This window comes from Oncorhynchus kisutch, unplaced genomic scaffold (genome assembly GCF_002021735.2).
Source record: "Oncorhynchus kisutch isolate 150728-3 unplaced genomic scaffold, Okis_V2 Okis01b-Okis20b_hom, whole genome shotgun sequence".
In the NCBI taxonomy this organism is placed as follows: Eukaryota; Metazoa; Chordata; class Actinopteri; order Salmoniformes; family Salmonidae; genus Oncorhynchus; species Oncorhynchus kisutch.
Genome location: NW_022261978.1, coordinates 638,816 through 655,701, shown reverse-complemented (window position 1 = coordinate 655,701; position 16,886 = coordinate 638,816). Strand labels below are relative to the sequence as shown.

Here is a 16,886-nt window from a genome sequence, read left to right as displayed (position 1 = left end):
TGGTGTAGTAGGGGGAGGAAGTGATGTCTAGGACTCTAGAGAGTTAGAGAGGCTGGATGGGGTTGGGGTGGTGTAGTGGGGGGAGGAAGTGATGTCTAGGACTCTAGAGGGTTAGAGAGGCTGGATGGGGTTGGGGTGGTGTAGTGGGGGGAGGAAGTGATGTCTAGGACTCTAGAGGGTTAGAGAGGCTGGATGGGGTTGAGGTGGTGTAGTGGGGGGAGGAAGTGATGTCTAGGACTCTAGAGAGTTAGAGAGGCTTGATGGGGTTGGGGATGTGTGGTGGGGGGAGGAAGTGATGTCTAGGACTCTAGAGAGTTAGAGAGGCTGGATGGGGTTGAGGTGGTGTAGTGGGGGGAGGAAGTGATGTCTAGGACTCTAGAGGGTTAGAGAGGCTGGATGGGGTTGGGGTGGTGTAGTGGGGGGAGGAAGTGATGTCTATGACTCTAGAGGGTTAGAGAGGCTGGATGGGGTTGAGGTTTGGGTGGTTTAGTGGGGGAGGAAAGAGGAGGGAAGTGGTGTCTAGGGCTTTATTTCACTTTCTTAGAGGGACAGAACTAATGAAGATAGTTTAATGTACAGTGCATTCGGAAAGTGATCAATGGAAACAGGATGCCTCCTGAGCTCAATCTCAAGTCTCATAGCAAAGGGTCTGAATACTTATGTAAATAAGGTATTTCTAAAAACCTGTTTTTGCTTTGTCATTATGCTGTATTGTGTGTAGATTGCTGAGGATGTTTGTTTTTGTCCAACATAGCAGCTGTTTCAGCTCTACTTCACCACCTCTGTGCTGGGGACACAATTTTCCAATAGCAACAAGTATTGTTGACAAGAAGCAGCGAGAGGGGAAGGAGATGCCCTGGAAACATGTCACCGTGGCAACATGCTCTCCTACATTTCCCTGGTCATGTACATAGGCCAGACCTACCTATCTGTCTGGCCGGATAGTACCAGTCGGCCGGCCAGAGAGCTAGGTCCGGCATACCTAACTCTGTCCCAAATGGCACCCTAATCACTTAGGGTGCCATTTTAAGGTAGTGCTTTATATAGGGGAAAGGGTGTGATTTGGGATGCAGCCTCTAGATGTCACCCAGACCACACACTGACGTTTACTGTTCCTCTCTCTCATCAGAACACACAGATAACACACAGGAGCGCGTATTCTCACACACACTTATATATTTCAATAGTGTATTTTTTACTGATAGAAAACACAATGGGAGCATAGCTAAGCATTACTACGACCACAACAGAATATATGGAGAAATAGAACACGCGTTTCTAAAACGTTATTAAATGTCCTTATATTAACATTTACTCAACAGTACAGGTGAAATGTTACACGTTTAAAGCCACCAAACACAGACATACTAATGAATGTGACTACGGTGTCATCCCTAATGGCACCCTGTTCCCTATATAGTGCACTAATTTTGACCGGCCTCATAGGAGTCTGGTGAAAAGTAGTGCACTATGTAGGGCCTAGTGTGCCTTTTAGGTTGCATTCACATTGCTCAATCAGACTAACTTCTGTAATAAAGTCTGTCACCCTGTCACTGGGTCTCAGTCCAGACTACTACATGCAGGTTTGCAGTGGATTACGGATGTAAGCTGGCGAGACTCACATGCACAAGGGCACGGACAGACAGGTGCACCTGCAAGCGTTCATACGCACACACTGAAGCAAACACAAAATGGCCTCTCTTCAGGGAGTACAGAAACATGTGAAAACCTCCATCTCCCTCTCTTTATATCTCAGTATTATACACAGACAGGTCAGAGGCCGCGGTAACATGCAGTTCCCACGGAAACTGATTGACAGGCCTCTTGACCTTTGACCTTTGCGCCCGCCCATCGGCCACCATCAGCGCCACGTCCCCGTCGTCAAGGAGACGCACCAGGTCACCCTCGGGGTCACGGTAGTTCAGGGCGATGTTGCCATCCACCTTGAACACATCTCTGAGAAAGGGCGAGCGAGAGAGCGAGATGACAGGGAGGGATGGAGAGAGAAAGGTGGAGGGCGGAGTAGGGGGGAGAGGGGAAAGGGAGGGGTGGAGAGAGAGGTGTGGGAAGGAGGGAGAGATAGTGGTGTAGGGGGAGAGGAGAGAGGGAAAGGGAGGGGTGGAGAGAGAGGTGTGGGAAGGAGGGAGAGATGGTGGTGTAGGGGGAGAGGAGAGAGGGAAAGGGAGGGGTGGAGAGAGAGGTGTGGGAAGGAGGGAGAGATGGTGGTGTAGGGGGAGAGGAGAGAGAAAGGGGGAAATAGAAGAAGGCAGAGAGAGATTATTATTAGTATGACTGTTTATCTTTATTTAACCATTACAAGTCAATTGAGAAGGCATTTTAACTTATAATACTGACCTGGCCAAGAGGCATCACATTACAACAGTAAACAGGACCACACACAATCCCACTAAAATCACATAACACACAATACAGAGGAAAGGTCCAAATTCATCAAATATACAACAAGAAGAAATATTCCCAGTGGGTTTAGAGCAGAAAAGTTCAAGGCAACACAGCAGACTGAATGATCAGCATCTACACTGATCAGATAGCAGCTCAGTTCATGTTGCTAAAGGACTGTGGTGGGATGAATGAACCAAGCCTGAGGGTCTTCTGCAGCTCAGTTCATGTTGCTGAAGGACTGTGGTGGGGTGAATAAATCAAGCCTGAGAGTCTTCTGCAGCTCAGTTCATGTTGCTGAAGGACTGTGGTGGGGTGAATAAATCAAGCCTGAGAGTCTTCTGCAGCTCAGTTCATGTTGCTGAAGGACTGTGGTGGGGTGAATAAATCAAGCCTGAGAGTCTTCTGCAGCTCAGTTCATGTTGCTAAAGGACTGTGGTGGGGTGAATAAATCAAGCCTGAGAGTCTTCTGCAGCTCAGTTCATGTTGCTGAAGGACTGTGGGGGGATGAATAAATCAAGCCTGCAGGTCTTCTGCAGTTCAGTTCAGTCGTTGGCGGCGGTAAACTAGAATGAACGACAGCCAAAGGAAGTGTGGGTTTTGGGAACGACCAGTGTGATAAATCTACCAGGGGTTGCTACTGGTAGTGGAGATGTTGAGGAGTGAGCCGAGGTAGAGGGGGGACTTGCCTACGAGGGACTTGGGACCAGTGAGTCTGGTGTCGTGTTTGTAACGCGGCCAGTTGACCAGGGTGCAAAGGTCACAGTGATGAGTGTTGAAGGGGGACCTGGTAACAAAGCGGATGGTAGTGTGGTAAATGATGTCTACTTTATCAAGGGAGGTTTTTGGGGAACGCCTATAACTAAATCACCATAGTCCAGGATTGTCAGGATGGTTCGTTGCGGTACAGGAAACCAATTGTGGATGTAACTTTAGCCTGAAGGTGGGTGATGTGGGTACAGAATGAGAGCGATCAGTCCAGACAAGACACCAACATACTTCTAGCTAGGTGTCTTCCTCCTCTAACCCCGACCCATTCAGGGTGACTGTGATAGGAGGACGTAGATACATGGTAGAGTCCTGCTGTTATTACGATTACAGAAACAACTACTCACACCCATCAGACCTATAACAGGTGAAGTACTCTCACAAGGTCTTCACCCGAACAAGACATTTGTTTTGGCACAAAGAGAGAGCTGAGATAACAAAGATAGAGCTGAGATAACAAAGATAGAGATGAGATAACAAAGATAGAGCTGAGATGACAAAGATAGAGCTGAGATAACAAAGATAGAGCTGAGATAACAAAGATAGAGCTGAGATAACAAAGATAGAGCTGAGATAACAAAGATAGAGCTGAGATAACAAAGATAGAGCTGAGATAAAAAAGATAACTCTTTGTCTGATATGCTTTAATGGCTGTCCTGTCAATCTCCTTTCTGTGGTCTCTCTCTCTCTCTCTCTCTCTCTCTCTCTCTCTCCTGTCTCTCTCTCTCCTGTCTCTCTCTCTCTCTCTCCTCTGTCTTTCACTCTCTCTCTCTCTCTCTCCTCTGTGTCTCTCTCTCTCTCCTCTGTCTTTCACTCTCTCTCTCTCTCCTCTGTCTCTCTCCTCTCTCTCTCTCTCTCCTCTGTCTTTCACTCTCTCCTCTCTCTCTCCTCTCTCTCTCTCTCTCCTCTGTCTTTGTCTTTCTCTCTCTCTCTCTCTCCTCTCTCTCTCCTCTCTCTCTCTCTCTCTCTCTCCTCTGTCTTTCACTCTCTCTTTCTCTCAACTCTTTCTCTCTGTGTCCCTACTGTCTCTTTCTTTCTCCTCTCTTCATTCCTCTCTGTTTTGTGAACAGGCTAAAGTACATTAACACAAGACAACTAGCAGCCATAGACCCAAAGCAGAATAGGATTATCAACACACACACACACACAGCAAATATTAATAACCAACCAACACAACCAGAAGATGAACTGATTTCTGAATGATTTGAAATGGAGAGAAAAATTATGTCGGTGGCAGTGGCCCCAAATGAACAGATAAATAAATAGAGGGAGAGATGTCTGGATATTGGGAGAGCGGGAGAGCGTGGGAGAGCGTGTCTGGATATTGGGAGAGTGTGTCTGGATATTGGGAGAGCGGGAGAGCGTGGGAGAGCGTGTCTGGATATTGGGAGAGCGTGTCTGGATATTGGGAGAGCGGGAGAGCGTGTCTGGATATTGGGAGAGCCTGTCTGGATATTGGGAGAGCGGGAGAGTGTGTCTGGATATTGGGAGAGCGTGTCTGGATATTGGGAGAGCGGGAGAGCGTGTCTGGATATTGGGAGAGCGTGTCTGGATATTGGGAGAGCGTGTCTGGATATTGGGAGAGCGTGTCTGGATATTGGGAGAGCGTGTCTGGATATTGGGAGAGCGTGTCTGGATATTGGGAGAGCCTGTCTGGATATTGGGAGAGCCTGTCTGGATATTGGGAGAGCCTGTCTGGATATTGGGAGAGCCTGTCTGGATATTGGGAGAGCGTGTCTGGTTATTGGGAGAGCCTGTCTGGATATTGGGAGAGCCTGTCTGGATATTGGGAGATCCTGTCTGGTTATTGGGAGAGCGCGTCGGGATATTGGGAGAGCGTGTCTGGTTATTGGGAGAGCGTGTCTGGTTATTGGGAGAGCGTGTCTGGTTATTGGGAGAGCGTGTCTGGTTATTGGAAGAGCGTGTCTGGTTATTGGGAGAGCGTGTCTGGATATTGGGAGAGCATGTCTGGATATTGGGAGATCCTGTCTGGTTATTGGGAGAGCGCGTCGGGATATTGGGAGAGCGTGTCTGGTTATTGGGAGAGCGTGTCTGGTTATTGGGAGAGCGTGTCTGGTTATTGGGAGAGCGTGTCTGGATATTGGGAGAGCATGTCTGGATATTGGGAGAGCGGGAGAGCGTGTCTGGATATTGGGAGAGCGTGTCTGGATATTGGGAGAGCGTGTCTGGATATTGGGAGAGCGTGTCTGGATATTGGGAGAGCCTGTCTGGATATTGTGAGAGCCTGTCTGGATATTGTGAGAGCCTGTCTGGATATTGGGAGAGCGTGTCTGGTTATTGGGAGAGCGTGGGAGAGCCTGTCTGGATATTGGGAGAGCGTGTCTGGATATTGGGAGAGCCTGTCTGGATATTGGGAGAGCCTGTCTGGATATTGGGAGAGCCTGTCTGGATATTGGGAGAGCGTGTCGGGATATTGGGAGAGCGCGTCGGGATATTGGGAGAGCGTGTCTGGTTATTGGGAGAGCGCGTCGGGATATTGGGAGAGCGCGTCGGGATATTGGGAGAGCGTGTCTGGATATTGGGAGAGCGTGTCTGGATATTGGGAGAGCGTGTCTGGATATTGGGAGAGCGTGTCTGGTTATTGGGAGAGCGTGTCTGGATATTGGGAGAGTGGGAGAGCGTGTCTGGATATTGGGAGAGCGTGTCTGGATATTGGGAGAGCGGGAGAGCGTGTCTGGATATTGGGAGAGCGTGTCTGGATATTGGGAGAGCGTGTCTGGATATTGGGAGAGCGTGTCTGGATATTGGGAGAGCGGGAGAGCGTGTCTGGATATTGGGAGAGCGTGTCTGGATATTGGGAGAGCGTGTCTGGATATTTGGAGAGCGCGTCTGGATATTGGGAGAGCGCGTCGGGATATTGGGAGAGCGGGAGAGCGTGTCTGGATATTGGGAGAGCGTGTCTGGATATTGGGAGAGCGTGTCTGGATATTGGGAGAGCGTGTCTGGATATTGGGAGAGCCTGTCTGGATATTGTGAGAGCCTGTCTGGATATTGTGAGAGCCTGTCTGGATATTGGGAGAGCGTGTCTGGTTATTGGGAGAGCGTGGGAGAGCCTGTCTGGATATTGGGAGAGCGTGTCTGGATATTGGGAGAGCCTGTCTGGATATTGGGAGAGCCTGTCTGGATATTGGGAGAGCGTGTCGGGATACTGGGAGAGCGTGTCTGGTTATTGGGAGAGCGTGTCTGGTTATTGGGAGAGCGTGTCCTGGTTATTGGGAGAGCGTGTCTGGATATTGGGAGAGCGCGTCGGGATATTGGGAGAGCGTGTCTGGTTATTGGGAGAGCGCGTCGGGATATTGGGAGAGCGCGTCGGGATATTGGGAGAGCGTGTCTGGATATTGGGAGAGCGTGTCTGGATATTGGGAGAGCGTGTCTGGATATTGGGAGAGCGTGTCTGGTTATTGGGAGAGCGTGTCTGGATATTGGGAGAGCGGGAGAGCGTGTCTGGATATTGGGAGAGCGTGTCTGGATATTGGGAGAGCGGGAGAGCGTGTCTGGATATTGGGAGAGCGTGTCTGGATATTGGGAGAGCGTGTCTGGATATTGGGAGAGCGTGTCTGGATATTGGGAGAGCGGGAGAGCGTGTCTGGATATTGGGAGAGCGTGTCTGGATATTGGGAGAGCGTGTCTGGATATTTGGAGAGCGCGTCTGGATATTGGGAGAGCGCGTCGGGATATTGGGAGAGCGCGTCGGGATATTGGGAGAGCGCATCGGGATATTGGGAGAGCGCGTCTGGTTATTGGGAGAGCGTGTCTGGTTATTGGTAGAGCGTGAGGTGAGAAGAGTGGAACTAATTTTAAAATGGACAGAGGTGATTTGTGGCTCTGCTTATGCATTGTGGGTAGATTTCTAGGCCCCGGGGCATTGGTGAATATTTTATGGAAGTGTTTGTGTGTGTGTGTGTGTGTGTGTGTGTGTGTGTGTGTGTGTGTGTGTGTGTATGTGTGTGTGTGTGTGTGTGTGTGCATGCGTGCGTGCCTTTAATGAAATTCGATTTATTCATGTTTTGCTTTTACAGTTGAGGTGAGTTTTATCTCGTTGACAAGATAATAATGAGAGATGATAAACTGGGCCAGTAGATGTGCGGAACTGACTATATGAGTCTGGTTATAGTGTGTAGAGTGGTAGTGTTATAGTGTGTACTGTGGTAGTGTTATAGTGTGTACTGTGGTAGTGTTATAGTGTGTAGAGTGGTAGTGTTATAGTGTGTAGAGTGGTAGTGTTATAGTGTGTACTGTGGTAGTGTTATAGTGTGTACTGTGGTAGTGTTATAGTGTCTACTGTGGTAGTGTTATAGTGTGTACTGTGGTAGTGTTATAGTGTGTACTGTGGTAGTGTTATAGTGTGTACTGTGGTAGTGTTATAGTGTGTAGAGTGGTAGTGTTATAGTGTGTACTGTGGTAGTGTTATAGTGTGTACTGTGGTAGTGTTATAGTGTCTACTGTGGTAGTGTTATAGTGTGTACTGTGGTAGTGTTATAGTGTGTAGAGTGGTAGTGTTATAGTGTGTACTGTGGTAGTGTTATAGTGTGTACTGTGGTAGTGTTATAGTGTGTAGAGTGGTAGTGTTATAGTGTGTACTGTGGTAGTGTTATAGTGTTTAGAGTGGTAGTGTTATAGTGTGTACTGTGGTAGTGTTATAGTGTGTACTGTGGTAGTGTTATAGTGTGTAGAGTTATAGTGTGTAGAGTGGTAGTGTTATAGTGTGTAGAGTTATAGTGTGTAGAGTGGTAGTGTTATAGTGTCTACTGTGGTAGTGTTATAGTGTGTACTGTGGTAGTGTTATAGTGTGTAGAATGGTAGTGTTATAGTGTGTAGAGTGGTAGTGTTATAGTGTGTACTGTGGTAGTGTTATAGTGTGTACTGTGGTAGTGTTATAGTGTGTACTGTGGTAGTGTTATAGTGTGTAGAGTGGTAGTGTTATAGTGTGTAGAGTGGTAGTGTTATAGTGTGTAGAGTGGTAGTGTTATAGTGTGTAGAGTGGTAGTGTTATAGTGTGTAGAGTGGTAGTGTTATAGTGTGTAGAGTGGTAGTGTTATAGTGTGTACTGTGGACAATAAAGCACATCCTTATTGACCTGGGGAAATTTCAGTGAAGAGGAGAATATCAGCTGAGTAACAGATATGTAGAGAAGAGGAGAATATCAGATATGTAGTGAAGAGTGGAGTTGATTCAGCAGTGGATGTGTCTGGTATCTTACCTCATGCGTGCCAATAGTTCTTTGTATGATGGCTGGGTGGAGATATCTTCTTCAACACACACATCCCTGTCACATAGTCACACCAATACATTATTAACTGGGATACATAGTCACTCCAATACATTATTACCTGGGATACATACAGTCACTCCAATACATTATTAACTGGGATACATACAGTCACTCCAATACATTATTAACTGGGATACATAGTCACACCAATACATTATTAACTGGGATACATACAGTCACTCCAATACATTATTAACTGGGATACATACAGTCACTCCAATACATTATTAACTGGGATACATAGTCACACCAATACATTATTAACTGGGATACATAGTCACACCAATACATTATTAACTGGGATACATACAGTCACTCCAATACATTATTAACTGGGATACATACAGTCACTCCAATACATTATTAACTGGGATACATACAGTCACTCCAATACATTATTAACTGGGATACATACAGTCACACCAATACATTATTAACTGGGATACATACAGTCACACCAATACTTATTAACTGGGATACATACAGTCACACCAATACATTATTAACTGGGATACATACAGTCACTCCAATACATTATTAACTGGGATACATAGTCACACCAATACATTATTAACTGGGATACATACAGTCACTTCAATACATTATTACCTGGGATACATAGTCACTCCAATACATTATTATCTGGGATACATACATTCACTCCAATACATTATTAACTGGGATACATACAGTCACTCAATACATTATTACCTGGGATACATAGTCACTCCAATACATTATTACCTGGGATACATACAGTCACTCCAATACATTATTATCTGGGATACATACATTCACTCCAATACATTATTAACTGGGATACATACAGTCACTCCAATACATTATTAACTGGGATACATAGTCACTCCAATACATTATTAACTGGGACACATACAGTCACACCACTACATTATTAACTGGGATACATAGTCACTCCAATACATTATTAACTGGGATACATACAGTCACTCCAATACATTATTAACTGGGATACATACAGTCACACCAATACATTATTAACTGGGATACATACAGTCACTCCAATACATTAATAACTGGAATACATACATTCACTCCAATACATTATTAACTGGGATACATAGTCACTCCATTACATTATTAACTGGGATACATACAGTCACTCCAATACATTATTAACTGGGATACATAGTCACTCCAATACATTATTAACTGGGATACATACAGTCACTCCAATACATTATTAACTGGGATACATACAGTCACACCAATACATTATTAACTGGGATACCTGGTGTCGACGCCCTGGGGTGTGAGCAGGTAGCAGCGCAGGCAGCTGTAAGACCCCGCCCCTTTACCTGAAGCGCCACCGCTCTCGCCATCAGAGTCACTCTCTGGGAGGGGCTTAATGATCTTCACAAAGGATTCTGGGAAGATACCTGTTCGATTGCTCACCGTGCCCTGAGAGAGAGAGGAAGTGAGAGAGAGGAAGTGAGAGAGAGGAAGAGAGAGAGGAAGAGAGAGAGAGAGAGAGAGAGAGAGAGAGAGAGAGAGAGAGAGAGAGAGAGAGAGAGAGAGAGAGAGAGAGAGAGAGATAGATAGAGGTGGATTAATAGAGAGAGGTGGATTAATAGAGAGAGGTGGATTAATAGAGAGGAGTGGATTAATAGAGAGGTGGTCTAATAGAGAGAGGTGGATTAATAGAGAGAGGTAGATTAATAGAGAGAGGTGGATTAATAGAGAGGTGGATTAATAGAGAGAGGTAGATTAATAGAGAGAGGTAGATTAATAGAGAGAGGTAGATTAATAGAGAGAGATGGATTAATAGAGAGAGGTGGATTAATAGATAGGTGGATTAATAGATAGGTGGATTAATAGAGGGAGGTAGATTAATAGAGAGGTGGATTAATAGAGAGAGGTGGATTAATAGAGAGAGGTGGATTAATAGAGAGAGGTAGATTAATAGAGAGAGGGCTGTAAAGTGTGAGTGTGTATAGAAGCAGTTTTACATAGGCTCATTATCATGATCTGGCTAATATCTCAGAAGTACTCAAGACACACATACAGAGATGGCCCATATGTGTGTGAGGCATTTTGAGTAAGGCTTGACCCCTCCTGACCCCTCTCTCCATCCTTCTCTTCACTTTAATTCATCCCTCTCTCTCTGCATCGTCCCTCTCTCTGCATCATCTCTCTCTCTCTCCTCTACCCCCACTCTCTCTCTCCTCCCCCCCTCTCTCTCCTCTTTCCCTCTCTCTCTCTCGCTCTCTCCTCTTTCCCCTCTCTCTCTCGCTCTCTCCTCTTCCCCCTCTCTCTCCTCTTCCCCCTCTCTCTCGCTCTCTCCTCTTCCCCCCTATCTCGCTCTCTCCCTCTCCTCTTCCCCCTCTCTCCCTCTTCCCCCCTCTCTCTCTCCTCTTCCCCCCTCTCGCTCTCTCTCTCCTCTTCCCCCTCTCTCGCTCTCTCTCTCCTCTTCCCTCTCTCTCTCTCCTCTTCCCCTCTGCGCTCTCCTCTTCCCCTGTTCTCTCTCGCTCCTCTGTCTCCTCTTCCCCTCTCTCTCTCTCCTCCCCCCCTCTCCTCTCTCTCCTCTTTCCCTCTCTCTTCTCGCTCTCATCCTCTTTCCCCTCTCTCTCGGCTCTCTCCTCTTCCCCCTCTCTCTCGCTCTTGTCCTCTTCCCCCTCTCTCTCGCTCTCTTCCTCTTCCCCTATCTCGCTCTCACCTCTCTCCTCTTCCCCTCTCTCCTCTCCCCCTCTCCTCTCCCTTCCCCCTCAGCTTCCTCTTCCCCCTCGGCTCTCCTCTTCCCCCTCTCTCTCTCTCTCTCCTCTTCCCCCTCTCTGCGCTCTCTCTCTCCTCTTCCCCTCCTCTTCCTCCCCCCTCTCTCTCTCCTCTTTCCCCTCTCTCTCTCTCCTCTTCCCCTCTCTCTCTCTCCTCTTTCACCTCTCCGTATCGCTCTCTCCTCTTCCCCCTCTCTCCGCTCTCCTCCTCTTCCCCTCTTCCCTCTCTCGCTCTCCTCTCTCCTCTCCCCCTATCTCCTCTCTCTCTCTCCTCCTTCCCCTATCTCGCTCTCTCTCTCTCCTCTTCCCCCTATCTCGCTCTCTTCTCCCTCTTCCCCTCTCTCTCCTCTTCCCCCCTCTCTCTCTCCTCTTCCCCCTCTCGCTCTCTCTCTCCTCTTCCCCCTCCTCTCGCTCTCTCTCTCCTCTTCCCCCCTCTCTCTCTCTCTCTTCCTCTTTCCCCCTCTCTCTCCTCCTCTTCTCCCTCTCGCTCTCCTCTCCTCTTCCCTCTCGCTCTCTCCTCTTCCCCCTCTCTCTCTCTTCCCCCTTCTCTCTCACCTCTTCCCCCCTCTCTCTCCATCTCTTCCCCCCTCTCTCTCACCCTCTTCCCCCCTCTTTCACCACTTCCCCTTTCCCCCCCCCTCTTTCACACCTCTTCCCCCCCTCTTTCACACCTCTTCCCCCCCTCTTTCCCCCCTCTTTCACCTCTTCCCACCCTCTCTCTCACCTCTTTCCCTGCCTCTCTCACCTCTTCCCCCTCTCTCTCTCTCACCTCTTCCCCCCCCCCTCTCTCTCTCTCTCTCTCTCTCTCTCTCCCCTCTTCCCTCTCTCTCCATTCCCTTTCAATTCAATTCAAGGGGCTTTATTGGCATGGGAAACATGTGTTAACATTGCCAAAGCAAGTGAGGTAGATAATATACAAAGTGAAATAAACAATAGAAAATAACAGTAGACATTACACATACAGAAGTTCAAAACAATAAAGACATTACAAACGTCATATTATGTATATATACAGTGTTGTAACAATGTACAAATGGTTAAAGTACACAAGGGAAAAAAATAAGCATAAATATGGGTTGTATTTACAATGGTGTTTGTTCTTCACTGGTTGCCCCTTGTTCTCACTGTTGCCCCTTTCTCTATCCACCTCTTTCTCATTAACTCTCTAGTCTCTCTCTCTCTCTCTATCCACCCTCCCTCTCGCCCCCCTCCCTCTCTCTCGCCACCCCCTCTTTCTCATCATCCTCCCTCCTCTATCCCTCCCTCCCTCTCTTCCCTCCCTCTCCTCCCTCCCTTCCACCTCCTCCATCCATCCCTCCCTCCCTCTCCTCCTCCTCCTCTCTTCCCTCCCTCTCCTCCATCTCTTCCACCTCCTCCATCCACCCCTCTCCTCCATCTCTTCCACCTCCTCCATCCACCCCTCCCTCTCCTCCTCCTCCTCTATCCCTCCCTCTCTTCCCTCCCTCTCCTCCATCTCTTCCACCTCCTCCATCCACCCCTCTCCTCCATCTCTTCCACCTCCTCCATCCACCCCTCTCCTCCATCTCTTCCACCTCCTCCATCCATCCCTCCCTCTCCTCCTCCTCCTCCTCCTCTATCCCTCCCTCTCTTCCCTCCCTCTCCTCCATCTCTTCCACCTCCTCCATCCACCCCTCTCCTCCATCTCTTCCACCTCCTCCATCCACCCCTCCCTCTCCTCCTCCTCCTCCCTCCTCCTCTCCTCCTCCTCCATCCTCCCTCCCTCTCCTCCTCCTCCATCCATCCCTCCCTCTCCTCTTCCTCCTCATCCCTCCCTCTCCTCCATCTCTTCCACCTCCTCCATCCACCCCTCTCCTCCATCTCTTCCACCTCCTCCATCCACCCCTCTCCTCCATCTCTTCCACCTCCTCCATCCATCCATCCCTCCCTCTCCTCCTCCTCCTCTATCCTCCCTCTCCTCCATCTCTTCCACCTCCTCCATCCACCCCTCTCCTCCATCTCTTCCACCTCCTCCATCCACCCCTCCCTCTCCTCCTCCTCCTCCATCCATCCCTCCCTCTCCTCCTCCTCCATCCATCCCTCCCTCTCCTCCTCCTCCTCCATCCATCCCTCTCCTCCTCCTCCATCCATCCCTCCCTCTCCTCTTCCTCCTCATCCCTCCCTCTCCTCCTCCTCCTCCATTCATCCCTCCCTCTCCTCCATCCCTCCCTCTCCTCCTCCATCCCTCCCTCCTCCCTCTCCATCCCTCCACTCTATTCCTCCCACCCTCCCATCCCTCCAACTCTTGCCTGCAGCTCACCTCCAGCCAGTCTGTGTTAACTCTCCTCAGAAGGAAGATCACCTCTCCAGCTTTCATACTCAGCTCCAGTCGTCCGCTCCCACTGAAGTCAAAGACCACCTGGGAACCACACACACACACACGGAGGAGAACACAAACACGCCCGCAGCAGGCAGCGGACCAGGATCAACCGAGAGAAAGGGAGAGAAAGAGAGACAAAGAGAGAAGACTGAGAAACCGAACAGGTAAGAGTGACTCATTTTACTTGTCTGATGATGAAGTGAGTGTGAGAGAGAGAACGGGACAGCAATCAGCAGAAGACAAGAGGGAACAAGTGCCAGGAGCGAGGGATGAGAGAAGAAAGAGGGATCCCTAAAGGAGCACAGAGAAAGAGAGAACAGGACACTGGTGTGAGTCAAGGAGACGGCCTCTGAAGGGATGAAACGGGACATAAGTGGTTTTGTTTGTGACTAGAGCAGATCTTCACAGTGCAGGAAATCACTCGACAACACTCCTACTCCTAATGCTGCACAACGCGTGGGATCAGACAGGCACACAGCTAAGAGAGACGAGAGAGAGCTGAGCGCTTAGCGAGTGGGCAAGTGTGAGTGCGTGTGTGAGTGTGTGTGCGTGTGTGTGTGTGAGTGCGTGTGTGTGTGCGTGTGTGTGTGTGGGTGGATGGGAGAGGAGAGATGCAGGGGGTGCGTAAAAGCGGACAAGTATAAAGTACTAGAAACTGTGATGGAGAATATGTGGAAAAAGAGCTAAAAAGATAACACTTAAAAGGGTTAAAAGCAAGTCGTGATAGTGTACTTTATAGTGTGGCTTTGAGCTGAGTCATGATAGTGTATTTTATAGTGTGGCTTTGAGCTGAGTCATGATAGTGTATTTTATAGTGTGGCTTTGAGCTGAGTCATGATAGTGTATTTTATAGTGTGGGCTTTGAGCTGAGTCATAATAGTGTATTTTATAGTGTGGCTTTGAGCTGAGTCATGATAGTGTATTTTATAGTGTGGCTTTGAGCTGAGTCATGATAGTGTATTTTTAGTGTGGCTTTGAGCTGAGTCATGATAGTGTATTTTATGGTGTTGCTTCGATAATGTAGGACATGTGGTAAAACGGATAACACCTGTACAGTCACTTTACACCCCTCCTTGGTATTTGACGGGCACTAATGAGAAACAATATGGTTCGTCCACACAACTGCCTGGTATTAAAGAGTAGTTAATCACCTGTTTAATGATGGTTAGTAACATAAAGAGTAGTTAATCACCTGTTTAATGATGGTAGTAACATAAAGAGTAGTTTAATGATGGTTAGTAACATAAAGAGTAGTTTAATGATGGTTAGTAACATAAAGAGTAGTTTAATGATGGTTAGTAACATAAAGAGTAGTTAATCACCTGTTAATGATGGTAGTAACATAAAGAGTAGTTAATCTCCTGTTTAATGATGGTTAGTAACATAAAGAGTAGTTAATCTCCTGTTTAATGATGGTTAGTAACATAAAGAGTAGTTTAATGATGGTTAGTAACATAAAGAGTAGTTTAATGATGGTTAGTAACATAAGAGTAGTTAATCTCCTGTTTAATGATGTTAGTAACATAAAGAGTAGTTTAATGATGTTAGTAACATAAAGAGTAGTTAATCACCTGTTAAATGATGTTAGTAACATAAAGAGTAGTTTAATGATGGTAGTAACATAAAGAGTAGTTTAATGATGGTAGTAACATAAAGAGTAGTTAATCTCCTGTTTAATGATGGTAGTAACATAAATAGTAGTTTAATGATGGTTAGTAACATAAAGAGTAGTTTAATGATGGTTAGTAACATAAAGAGTAGTTTAATGATGGTTAGTAACATAAAGAGTAGTTTAATGATGGTTAGTAACGTAAAGAGTAGTTTAATGATGGTTAGTAACATAAAGAGTAGTTCATCTCCTGTTTAATGATGGTAGTAACATAAAGAGTAGTTTAATGATGGTTAGTAACATAAAGAGTAGTTTAATGATGGTTAGTAACATAAAGAGTAGTTTAATGATGGTTAGTAACATAAAGAGTAGTTAATCACCTGTTTAATGATGGTAGTAACATAAAGAGTAGTTAATCTCCTGTTTAATGATGGTTAGTAACATAAAGAGTAGTTTAATGATGGTTAGTAACATAAAGAGTAGTTAATCTCCTGTTTAATGATGGTTAGTAACATAAAGAGTAGTTTAATGATGGTTAGTAACATAAAGAGTAGTTTAATGATGGTTAGTAACATAAAGAGTAGTTTAATGATGGTTAGTAACGTAAGAGTAGTTTAATGATGGTTAGTAACATAAAGAGTAGTTTAATGATGGTTAGTAACATAAAGAGTAGTTTAATGATGGTTAGTAACGTAAAGAGTAGTTTAATGATGGTTAGTAACATAAAGAGTAGTTCATCTCCTGTTTAATGATGGTAGTAACATAAAGAGTAGTTTAATGATGGTTAGTAACATAAAGAGTACTTTAATGATGGTTAGTAACATAAAGAGTACTTTAATGATGGTAGTAACATAAAGAGTAGTTTAATGATGGTAGTAACATAAAGAGAGTTAATGATGGTAGTACATAAAGTAGTTTAATGTGGTAGTAACATAAGAGTAGTTAATCTCCTGTTTAATGATGGTTAGTAACATAAAGAGTAGTTTAATGATGGTTAGTAACATAAAGAGTAGTTAATCTCCTGTTTAATGATGGTTAGTAACATAAAGAGTAGTTTAATGATGGTTAGTAACATAAAGAGTAGTTTAATGATGGTTAGTAACATAAAGAGTAGTTTAATGATGGTTAGTAACATAAAAGTAGTTTAATGATGGTTAGTAACATAAGAGTAGTTAATCACCTGTTTAATGATGGTTAGTAACATAAAGAGTAGTTTTAATGATGGTTAGTAACGTAAAGAGTAGTTTAATGATGGTAGTAACATAAGAGTAGTTAATCTCCTGTTTAATGATGGTTAGTAACAAAGAGTAGTTTAATGATGGTTAGTACATAAAGAGTAGTTTAATGATGGTTAGTAACATAAAGAGTAGTTTAATGATGGTTCAGTAACATAAAGAGTAGTTTAATGATGGTTAGTAACATAAGAGTAGTTAATCTCCTGTTTAATGATGGTTAGTAACATAAAGCGTAGTTTAATGATGGTTAGTAACATAAAGAGTAGTTCATCACCTGTTTAATGATGGTTAGTAACATAAAGAGTTACCACACCTTCAGCTCTTTCATCCTACATTACAATACTAATGTATTGTGTGCGTGCGTGTGTGTGCGTGTATTCCTACATTAGTATTACTGCTGTACTGCCGCTAACAGGGCATCTGGGGACAGGTAATAAACAAACCTATTACAGATAAGAAGGACCACACCATATACACACCATGCCTGCATGTG

At 45.8% G+C, this 16,886-nt stretch overlaps 2 protein-coding genes across 2 annotated transcripts in view; one reads left to right on the top strand and one right to left on the bottom strand.

Moving 5' to 3' along the window:
- Nucleotides 1-1,156: 1,156 nt before the first annotated feature.
- The window catches only part of ncf4 (neutrophil cytosolic factor 4), a 39,798-nt gene continuing 24,068 nt past the window's right edge, over nucleotides 1,157-16,886 (bottom strand). Inside the window, exons 7-10 of the mRNA XM_031811629.1 lie at nucleotides 13,490-13,588; nucleotides 9,732-9,901; nucleotides 8,390-8,455; nucleotides 1,157-1,956 (exon numbers count right to left, since the gene is read on the bottom strand). Coding sequence (XP_031667489.1) covers nucleotides 1,746-1,956; nucleotides 8,390-8,455; nucleotides 9,732-9,901; nucleotides 13,490-13,588 — 546 coding nt within the window. The 3' untranslated portion in view covers nucleotides 1,157-1,745. The remainder of the gene's footprint in view (nucleotides 1,957-8,389; nucleotides 8,456-9,731; nucleotides 9,902-13,489; nucleotides 13,589-16,886) is intronic.
- Nucleotides 13,491-16,886, top strand: part of LOC109884204 (parvalbumin alpha) — a 58,189-nt gene continuing 54,793 nt past the window's right edge. The window contains exon 1 of the mRNA XM_031811631.1: nucleotides 13,491-13,713. The gene's annotated coding sequence lies outside the window, so the exon portion shown is untranslated. The remainder of the gene's footprint in view (nucleotides 13,714-16,886) is intronic.